The sequence below is a fragment of the Antechinus flavipes genome, chromosome 5, assembly GCF_016432865.1.
Source record: "Antechinus flavipes isolate AdamAnt ecotype Samford, QLD, Australia chromosome 5, AdamAnt_v2, whole genome shotgun sequence".
Lineage (NCBI taxonomy): Eukaryota > Metazoa > Chordata > Mammalia > Dasyuromorphia > Dasyuridae > Antechinus > Antechinus flavipes.
Window position 1 is genome coordinate 227,654,819 of NC_067402.1, and position 10,858 is coordinate 227,665,676.

The 10,858-nt window shown below is 37.0% G+C and overlaps 1 protein-coding gene across 1 annotated transcript in view; it reads left to right on the plus strand.

The window, feature by feature from the left end:
• The window catches only part of FAM186A (family with sequence similarity 186 member A), a 210,748-nt gene extending 201,607 nt beyond the window's left edge, over window positions 1-9,141 (plus strand). Inside the window, exon 17 of the mRNA XM_051962468.1 lies at window positions 9,072-9,141. Within this exon, the coding sequence (XP_051818428.1) occupies window positions 9,072-9,111 (40 nt within the window). The 3' untranslated portion in view covers window positions 9,112-9,141. The remainder of the gene's footprint in view (window positions 1-9,071) is intronic.
• Window positions 9,142-10,858: the final 1,717 nt, after the last annotated feature.

The following is a 10,858-nucleotide window of genomic DNA, read 5'->3' on the forward strand; positions in this document are numbered from 1 at the left end:
AGTCCCATGTCTGTGTCATAAAAGGAATTTGGTAGGACTCCTTCATTCCCTATTTTTTTCAAATAGTTTATAAAACATTGGGGTTAATTGTTCTTTGAATGTTTAGTAGAATTCACATGTAAATCCATCTGGTCCTGGGGATTTTTTTTTTTTTTTTTTAGGGAGCTGATTAATAGCTTGTTCTAGTTCTTTTTCTGAAATGGGACTATTTAAGCAATTTAATTCCTCCTCTGTTAATCTGGGAAGCCTATATTTTTGGAGGTAGTCATCCATTTCGCTTAGGTTATCAAATTTATTGGCATAAAGTTGGACAAAGTAACCCCTTATTATTTCTTTAATTTCCTCTTCATTGGTGGAAAGTTCTCCCTTTTCATTTTTAAGACTATTAATTTGATTTTCCTCTCTCCTTTTTCTAATCAGATTTACCAAAGGTTTATCAATTTTATTGTTTTTTTTTCATAAAACCAACTCTTAGTTTTATTTGTTAGTTCAATAGTTTTTTTACTTTCAATATTATTAATTTCTCCTTTTAATTTTAGAATTTCAAGTTTAGTAATTGATTGGGGGTTTTTAATTTGGTCTTTTTCTAGCTTTTTAAGTTGTAAGCCCAGTTAGTTGATCTTCTCTTTCTCTATTTTATTCAAGTAAGCCTCAAAGGATATAAAATTTCCCCTTATTACCACTTTGGCTGCATTCCACAAATTTTGTTATGATGTCTCATTATTGTCATTATCTTGAGTGAAATTATTAATTGTGTCTATAATTTGCTGTTTCACCCAATAATTCTTTAAGATGAGATTATTTAGTTTCCAATTACTTTTTGGTCTATTTACACCTATTTGTTGAATGTAGTTTTTATTGCATCGTGGTCTGAAAAGGATACATTTACTATTTCTGCCTTCCTGCATTTAATTTTGAGGTCTTTATGTCCTAATATGTGGTCAATTTTTGTGTAGGTTCCATGAACTGCTAAGAAGAAAGTATACTCCTTTCTGTCACCATTCAGTTTTCTCCAGAGATCTATCATACCTAATTTTTCTAATATTCTATTTACCTCTTTAATTTCTTATTTATTTTGTGATTTGATTTATCTAAATCTGAGAGTGCAAGATTGAGATCTCCCACTATTATAGTTTTGCTGTCTATTTCTTCTCGCAACTCTTTAACTTCTCCTTTAGGAAGTTAGATGCTATACCATTTGGTGCATATATGTTTAATATTGATATTGCTTCATTGTCTATAGTACCCCTTAGCAAGATATAGTTTCCTTCCTTATCTTTTTTAATTAGATTAATTTTTGCTTTTGCTTGATCTGAGATAAGGATGGCTACCCCTGCTTTTTTGACTTCATCTGAAGCATAATAGATTCTACTCCAGCCTTTTACCTTTACTCTGTATGTATCTCCCTGTTTTAAATGTGTTTCCTATAAACAACAGATTGTAGGGTTCTGACTTTTGATCCAGTCTGCTATCTGCCTCCTCTTTATGGGAGAGTTCATCCCATTCACATTTATGGTTAAAATTACTAATTCTGTATTTCCTGCCATCCTAATATCCCCAGATTATGCTTTTCTTTTTCTTTTCCCCCTTTCCCCCTTCCTTAGTATTAAACTTATTGCTCCCACTTGTGTCACGCAGCTCTCCCTCTTTAGGATCCCTTCCTCCTCCCTTTGAATCCCTTCCCCTTTCTTGTACCCTTCCCTTATTACTCTTTTTCCTTTTCCCTTTTCTTCTCCCACTTTTTAATGAGGTGAGAGAAGATTCTCTGTAAAACAAATATGTCAATTATTTCCTCTTTGAGCCGACTCTGATGAGAGTAGAATTCATACAATGTTCCTCCCTCTCTCTAAGTTCCCTCAGATATGATAGATTTCCTTTGCCTCATCGTTGCATGTAGTTTCCCTCTTTTTATCTCCCCTTTTCTCTTTTTCTGACACTCTGCTTTCCATTTCTACTTCCCTTTTTTATCTTATATCGGTAAAATCAAATTATACATGTGGTTTTTATGTAAATCCACAACAGAAATACAGTTCTCAAGAGTTCCTTTTACCTTTTTCTACTTCTCTTGAGTCCTGTTATTGGAGATCAAATTTTTTGTTTAAGTCTGGTTTTTTCCTTAGAAACAAATGGAATTCCTCTGTTTCATTAAATGTCCATCTTCTTCCATGGAAAAAAATAGTCAGCTTAGCTTAGTAGTTTATTCTTGGCTGCATTCCAATTCTTTTGCTTTTCAGAATATCAGATTCCAGGTCCTTCGATCCTTTAATGTTGAGGCAGCCAGATTTTGCGTGACCCTTATTGTGGCATCTCGCTATTTGAATTGTTTTTTCCTGGCTGCTTGTAATATTTTTTTCTCTAGTCTGAAAATTCTGAAATTTGGATACAATATTCCTCAGAGTATTTATTTTAGGGTCTTTTTCAGAAGGTGTTCGATGAATTCTTTCAATGCTTATTTTGCCTTCCGGTTCTATTACTTCTGGGCAATTCTCTTTGATGATTTCCGGTAAAATAGTATCTAGGCTCTTTTTCTCACCATAATTTTCAGGTAGTCCAATGATCCTCAGGTTATCTCTCCTAGATCTATTTTCCAGGTCTGCTGTTTTTTCAAGTAAATATTTGACATTTTTTTCCAAGTAAATATTTGACATTTTTTTCCAATCTTTCATTTTTTTGGTTTTGCTTGATTGATTCTTGATGTCTCAATGAATCAGTCATTTCTATTTGTTTAGTTCTGATTTTTAGTGAGTTATTTTCTTCATTATCTTTTTTTACTTCTTTTTGTATATGTCCAATTGAGTTTTTTAATGAGTTTTTTTTTGTTCTATGGAATTTTTTTCCATTTCACTCATTTTTTTCTACTGAGTTATTTTCTTTTTCCAATTCACAAATCCTACTTTCTTGGGAATTCTTAACCTTTTCCAATTCATAAATTCTGTTTCCCTGCACTTCTTGGGAGTTTTTTACCTTTTCAAATTCACATTTCAGGAAGTTGTTGCTCTCTTGCATAGCTTCTCTTTCCCCATTTTTCTTTTAGTTTTCTTTTAAGAATTTTAATAGTCTCTTCTAGGAGAGCCTTTTGTGCTGGGGATCAACAATTGTCTGGAGACTGTCTGCTATTAGTCTCTTCATAGTTGAAAAGCTGCTCTCTTTCTGAATAGAAACTATCAATCCTCCTTTTGATTTTTAAATTCATTTTGTTAAAGCTGGTAGGGTCTGCCTTCAGAGCCAGGAGATTACCAGCTTCCTCTTCAGAGCAGTGATAGGTGTATGGCCGGGTAGCTGTCCTGCCAGCCAGCTACAAAAAGCAGCGAAGTACTGGAGTACTCTGGGAAAGAGTTCCCCCTCTGGAAGTAACTCAGACCTGCAGGACTGAGCTGGGAAAGTGCCCTGCAAAGAACCCCTGTTGTGTGAGATAATGACTGCCCTGGGGCTAGATGCTGAGCAGTGAGAGTTTCACTACCCCAGGTCAAAGCCCACCCTGGGGCTGTGCATATTAGCAGCTGAGCAGTAAATGGCCCTGAAGGGACCAGATGTGTCTCTGCCTCAGGAAGCACAGTCTGCTGGGGAAGTTCTATTGCCCCAGGCCAAGCCCCCGACTGTGCAGATTAGAGGCTGCCCAGGCTGTGCCCCACTACCATGAATATTTGTAACTACCCCTTTTTCCCCCCCTGTAAAAGCCCCAAACTGCAGGATATGGCTGCAGGGCTGTGTTAAGGGTCTGCCTGGGTCACTTCCAGGTTTGAGTGGTTACAGCCAGATCTTGTTAGGTTCTGGCGTTTTTTAAAAGTACTCTCTGTTTTAGGCTTTAATTTCTCTGCCAGTTTACTGCTTTGTAGTCAAGGCAGAGCAGTTGGCCTATAGCTGAGTCGTCCCTATAATTTCTCTAGCCACAGAGATCACTCCCGCCCCTGCTCTGCTTAGGATGCTAGTCTCTCGCTGCCTGTGCTAGTCTCAGGCCCCTCAGGACAAACCTTTCCTGGCGATCTTCCAGATTATCTTCTGCTGGTAAGCTGTGTGATTCTAATCTTCGTGAATTTAAGCAGTGAAGAGCTATTTTTGAGGCTGAATTAAATAGTTGGTTATGAGGGGAATGAGAGGAGCTTAGAAAGTCGTGCGTGCCTTCTCCGCCATCTTGGCTCTGCCAAGAAGTTTATTCAAAGGCAAAAGCTAAACTATTTAATCTTTGAAATAAAACTCAGCTAGAGATGCCCACTTGGGTGGAAGCTTTGACAACTGCATAGTCAACCATTTCATTGCTGAGTTCAAGCAAAAGCTCAAGAAAATTACCAGTGAAAATAGGAGGCTCTCTGCCATTGGTGTATAACTTATAAATGTGAAAAGTATCTTTTTTTCCCAATACCCAAATCATTATTGAGATTGATTCCCTCTATAAAGGTACCAACTTCTATATCTCTATCACCTGGGCCTATTTAAAAAAACTGAAGGATGATCTCTTCAATGGCACATAGGATCCTGTAAAAAATGCCCTAAGATATGCCCATCTATTTAAATTATAGATTCATGATAACATCTTGGTGGGTGATTCCAAATGGATTCCTCAAATCCAGAATTTTCTGTAGAATTTCTTCAATGGCAAGAAGTTCAACAAGAGTATTAATCTGTGAAAGCTATTGCCTATGGTATAGCAGTCTAGGCTGTCAGCATAAATCTGAGAATGTGCAAGACTTGTTGCTATCGAAAATCACTCCTCTTTCCCTTGGAATTAAAATTGTTGGTGGAGTTCTGACAGATGATCAAATGCAATACCACCATCCCCACCAAGCCGACAAAGACCTTTACCACATACTCAGACAACCAGTCTAGTGAACTTATTCAGATTTATAAAGATGGGAGAACAATGATAAAGAATAAGAACTGCTTGGCAAGTTTGAATTCACTTTCCAAGGGTGTTTTTCTAATTGAAGTAGCTAGCATTTGATATTGATGTAAATAATATCCTCAATATTTCTGCCATGGATAAGATAACAAACAAAGAAAACAAAATAACCATCACCAATGACAAAGGTCAGATGATAAAGGTCATCTGAGCAAAGAAGACACTGGGCATATGGTCCAGGAAGTTGAGAAATACAAAGCTAAAGATAAGCAGAGAGACAAAGTGTCTTCCTAGAATTCTCTTAAATTTTATGCTTTCAACATGAAGGCTAATGTAAAGGTAAGAAACTGCAAGGCTAAATTGTGACAAAGATAAAGAGAAGATCCTTAACAAATGTAATGAAATGATTAGCTAGGTGGATAATCCAACCCTCTATATGTTGTGATTGGTCACATAAGTCTCCTGTATCCCTAGTTGGTCAGTGGAATATAGCAGACAAGGTGATATACAGCTTCTTCGGCCACTCCCTTCGTTGGACAATGGAATGTAGTCCAGGCCTTATCTAAAATCCCGTGACTCCCGAGAAGTCGAAACTGAGGCCTATACGCTTTAGCTAACAGTCTCGGATCAATATGTGCTTAATCTGTAAGTTCTTCACTTTTTCCCACACAATAAGAACCAAATTTTTGTCAAGGAAGAATTTGAAGATCAGCAGAAAGAGTTGGAGAGGGTTTACATCTCAAATCATTACTAGGCTGTACCAGGGAATGCCTGGTGGGTTTCCAGGGGGCAGAACCACCTCATCTTTTTCTAGACCCATTTTTGAAGAGGTCAACTTAGCACACCAAAAAAAAAAAAAACATTTTACATAGCTTTCAAAAAGTTGAAGGGCTCAAAATTTATAACAAGGCAATTGTAACCAATGCTATTGCATTTAAAAACATTTAAACTACTATATAAATCTGGGTATTCTGAATGCTTGTATGTGCAGAGGGAGAGAAGTGAACAACATTGCTCTAAATTAGTATTATAAATAGGTAGAAATATAATTCTGGTCCTGGAGAATACAATCTATTTAAAATTGGCACCATTAGAAGGAGAAGGAAGGGGAGGAGGAAGAAATGGAAGAGGAAGAGCAGGAGAAGCAAGAGAAGAAGAACAACAATAACAACAACATGAAGAACAAGATAAGAACAAAAAGAGCAAGAAATTGGGATGATGAGATGTTGATATGGTCACTCATGTTGGATCCACTTCAATTAAAAAAATATTTATTAAACATCTATAGCACACAGCTTTCTTGTCCTAACATATGGGCCACCCAAAAAACTTTTCTAAGTTTAAGGCACTTAAACCATTTACTCAAAACCCATAGTTCTATCACCTCCATTAGAACATTTCTTTTATTAAATCAGAGGACACATAATTTAAAGCAATAGATTATGACTTAAACATAGCAAAAATAAGTGATAAGAAAGATTCCCCTATATAAACAGACTCATATTCTCTCAAAGTCTGTCACACCACCAGACATGCATAGAAACCATGTCACCCAGGAACATGCCTGCCTAAGACACATGGCCATGTCAACTCCTACTTTCCACTCTGTAGAATCACCAATGTAGGTGATATCATGGGCTACTTTTTGCTGCTGTTCTCTGATGAGCATATTCTCAGCCTTCTAAGCAGTATCTATCCTGAGATGCTGTTGCTATTTGCTGGTCTTCAGCTACAATGGGTCTTCTTCCTCAGAACAGAAGTGACTTACCAGCTTATAGTCTCAGCAGCTCTCTTTTGTTTTTTTTGTGATATAGATTCTAGTCAGTTATCTAGAAAAACTCATACATTTTGTGTTGTCTTTTCTCCCCTTCTTGCCATTGTGAGTCTTACAATTTAAACTGTAGCTTGATTTAGAGTAATGAAGTTCCTTTTAACTACTTTCTATTCCCATGATGCTAATTATGTCCATGCAAATAAGAGCAGATGGAAAAGAATTGGAAGCCTTTGTCTTTACTCTATTTTTTTTGTACATTTCTGTCAGCCACAAAATTGCTGTCATCCCAATACACATGCTACACTGCAAATATTTTATCTCTGCCATTTGCTATTGTCAGTCTCTCCTAATTCCCAGGGCTTCAGAGAAATCTCTGGTCACTGTCTCTACCAAGCTTACCTCTTTCTGAGGTCTTCGGAGGCCTCTGGCTGCCATCTTACATGGACAGCAGTTGAAACGCAACAGAGCACTCGAGAGCAGTTGTATGCAAGCTCAGGATCTTTTATTCACATGTCTACATCCTACCCTTTGATCTCCTGCACTCTCTTAGTCCCTACTCCCAGCAGAGCTCCAGATGAAAAAAAAGCATGCTCCTCCTCCATAGAGCTTAAATAGGGTCTATGAGGTTACACGCACAGCCAATCAGAGAAGGAGACACTCCCATTAAGAAGCTACCTCAATGGGGCTAGAGTTTCCACCCATGATATGGTCTCTTTTTTGCACACATAAGTTACTTCCAGGGTTCTCAAGCATTTTTTGCTTGTTTACTTTCTGTTTGCACTGAGCATGACCTTTGTCCTTTGACCCTTACACTACATGTAAGAAATAATGCTAAATATTGGGAATTAAGAGGTGACATTTAATATAATTTTTGCTCTCAAGGAATTTATAATGTAATAGAGGATAAGACATTTGCCCAAATAAATGCAATATAAATTAGACTATAGAAAGTGCTGTGGGGAAAAAAAGATCACTCCCAGTTGGGGGATAAAAAAGAAAGTCTTATGAAAGCCTTATTGGATGGCACCTGGTTGTACCTGAAATAATGGGATGGTTTCATCAGGAAAATGCTGATGAAATCCCTTTCAGGAATATGCTGGGGTGGGGAGTGGGGAGTGGGGAGCATGAACAAAGCATGGAAATAGTAGCAAGCAGAATAAGAAGGGTAGTGAAGAACAAAGTCAATAAAGAGAGATCATAGTCTTTCATGTTAGGAGTAGTTAAAGATCTATTTGATGGGCAGTGAGCAGTCACTGAAGATTTTTGAGAGGTAAATGATATGATCACAATGATATGTTAGTACACCTTTAAACAGCAGTGTGAAAGATGGATTAATACAGAAAGACTATATTGGAGGACCAATTATAGTACTAATTAAATAGTTTAGGAAAGAGATCCTGAAACCCTATGCTAGAATGTTGGAAGCTGAGTAATTTAACACTTAATTAGATCAAGGGTATGCTAAGAGAAAATAATTGAAGTTCACTTCAAGTTTTAAGGCTAGATGAAGTGAAGCAGAATGGTGGTGGGTGTGGTTCAGAGGAAAAAATATTGCTTCCATTTGGGACATTATGAGTGGGAAGAATTGAGGTAATTGGACATAGAAAACTGGAACTCAGAAGAGAGACTAAGGCAAAAATATACATATTCATTTACAAAAAGATGATAATTGAAGTCATGGGTGTGGATAAGTTTACAGAAAAAAAGAGAGAGGCAGAGACAGAGATAGAGAGACACAGAAAGAGAGAGAAAGAGAGAAAGAGAAAGAGAGAGAGAGAGAGAGAGAACAAAACAGAAGAGAAGGGAAAGGAAAAGAAAAAAGAGAAGAGAAGAGGAGAAGGGAAAAGAGAAGAGGAAAAAAGAGAAGGGAAGAGAAGGAAGAGAAGGGAAGGGAAGGTCAGAACCTTAAAAGATTTCCAAATTTAGGATGTAGAAAGATGAAGGAGGAGTAAGGAAAAGAGGGAAAGAGGGTATAGTTAGTAAGGCAGGAAGAGAACAATAAACACAAGGCCATCATGAAAACTTAAGAGGAAAAAGTATTGAGGAGTGAAAGTGAGGGTGAGGGACAAGAAAGGTATATACAGAAACAATTGTAATGTAAAAAACCAGTAGTAGCAATAAAACTTTAGAAGGCAGTACCCACTTTGAGTTGCACCTTAACTTCCATAGTCCTTGGAAGAGAGTGACTCCAGATATTCTGAGGTCTCCATTTCTAAAATTGTAGATCACAAGCTCTCATAAATATGTTTACTTTTCAATAATTAACCAGAGGCACAATCATCTCAACCATTTACTGAAATGACATAGCAAGAAATTTAAGAATTTTAAACCCACTCGAGAAATAGTAGCAAGAGACATGGTATTATGAGGAACCTTAAATTCCATTATCCCATTCCCTGTCTCCAATCCTTCATGGTACATGTATAGTTATTATAATTTCTTTATTTTTCCCACTTTTAGATTCCGGAGAATTCCCAGTAAACAAAGAAATGAATACTGATGTACGCAAGTAAATTCTGTTTAAGTAAAATGCCAATTTTTCTTTCTACTTTACTTAATAACCTTTTGCTTTGAGACAGAACTAGACTGAGCATCTTCATGCTGAAGGAGTTCTTTCCGAATTTCCCTGATCCAGTAATGCTTGTCAGTAATATATCTTTGGCTTCAGACCTTTCAACGATAAGGATTTCATCCAGAAACACCAAGTTCCCAAAAGCAAGTTACTTCCTCACTCTAGACTTCAATTTCCTCATCTGTAAAATGATGAGGTTTGATTAGAAATCTTCATCATTACCTTGGGATTCTAAATCCTTTGTTTACTATGACTCCTTCAAGCAAAGAGTTTAACCCATGAATGTGATATCACTGAAAGTTGGCTCCCATCCCCATTTGCTGAGATCACATGTGTCTTATCTAACTCATCCTTGTTAGAATATTCATATCTTTGGAATAACCATGTTAGAACAAGGCTTTCGAAGTCACTGGACACCTCACTCTGGTCTCAACTGGCATCCTTTCATTTATACATGCCCCATGTCTGACGTATAAAAACAAATTGGTCTGGAGTGTTTTAGGGAGTTGTTGTGGATGGTACTCACAGAGTGAAAAGGGTTGTATTTTGGCTGCAGTGGGGTATACAGGAAAGGACATATGGTTTCCACAGCAAGGGTAGGAAGTGGGGTGTTTCTTGGTCCCACTGCAGTCTCTGCCTGGACTATCAAAGATTAATAAATAAATCACTAAATATTTATGAAGTACCTGTTGTGTGCCAAGCACTAGAGATCACATTTTCAACTACAAATAATATCAAGGTATTTAAATTCCCAGGTCAGCCCTAAAACACAAAAAGACATTCTTTAACTTACCTGAAATAGTATAACAATTCAGCCAGTGTCTGATTTATAAATATTTTCCAAAAGTTTGAGTAGCACCTCTTTCCACCAAAAACCAGGGTTGGTAACTGTAAGTAAGGCATAGATGAGGTCCAGCAGTACTGGGGGCAATTATACTATACTCAAGGACACTAGCCATATTAATCTGTGCTCTAACTAGCTACTGATTCCACATAGAGCTAGTAACCAAGTTCTTATTGGTAATGAGGGACACCATCTTAGAAGTTGATAGAGAGGGACATATAAGGTCACTGATTCTCTGATAACCATAAAGATCAAGGCAATTCAGCCCTCATGTGGCATGTGCCAAACATCAGGATGAATATAGGACTCTCCAACAAAAAGCTATTAGTGCTACGTGTTAGATAAATTTTCAGTACATTTTCTCATTGGAAGAATGTTATAAATTGTGATTATCTTTGAGATCAGCCTCAGAAAGCTGTAAATACACTATGTACCATCATAATGCTGTCAAAATATAGCACCAGTTCTACCTACATGCCTTGATATCAACTTGCTTGCCAAACTAGATACCATAGAATAGCCACCACGTGGAAAGAAGAATAGTAGTAGAGATGTCCCAAAATTCGCAGAAGACAAAATCCAAGAAAGAACCTAGTAATACTACCCATGGCCTGTGATTTCCACACATAAACGAATGAAGTTGTGGTCAACAATTAGAGATCTTAACTTAAGGTAACAAATTTATCTATAGATATTCTGAAATTTGGTCCACTAAGACCCATGACTAGAATTTGAGTCTGGAATGGCATACTATATTTAAAAGAAATTGAATAAGTAAAAAGGAAAGGGAAGATCATTGAATAACAATGATTTTTAAAAACATATACTTGT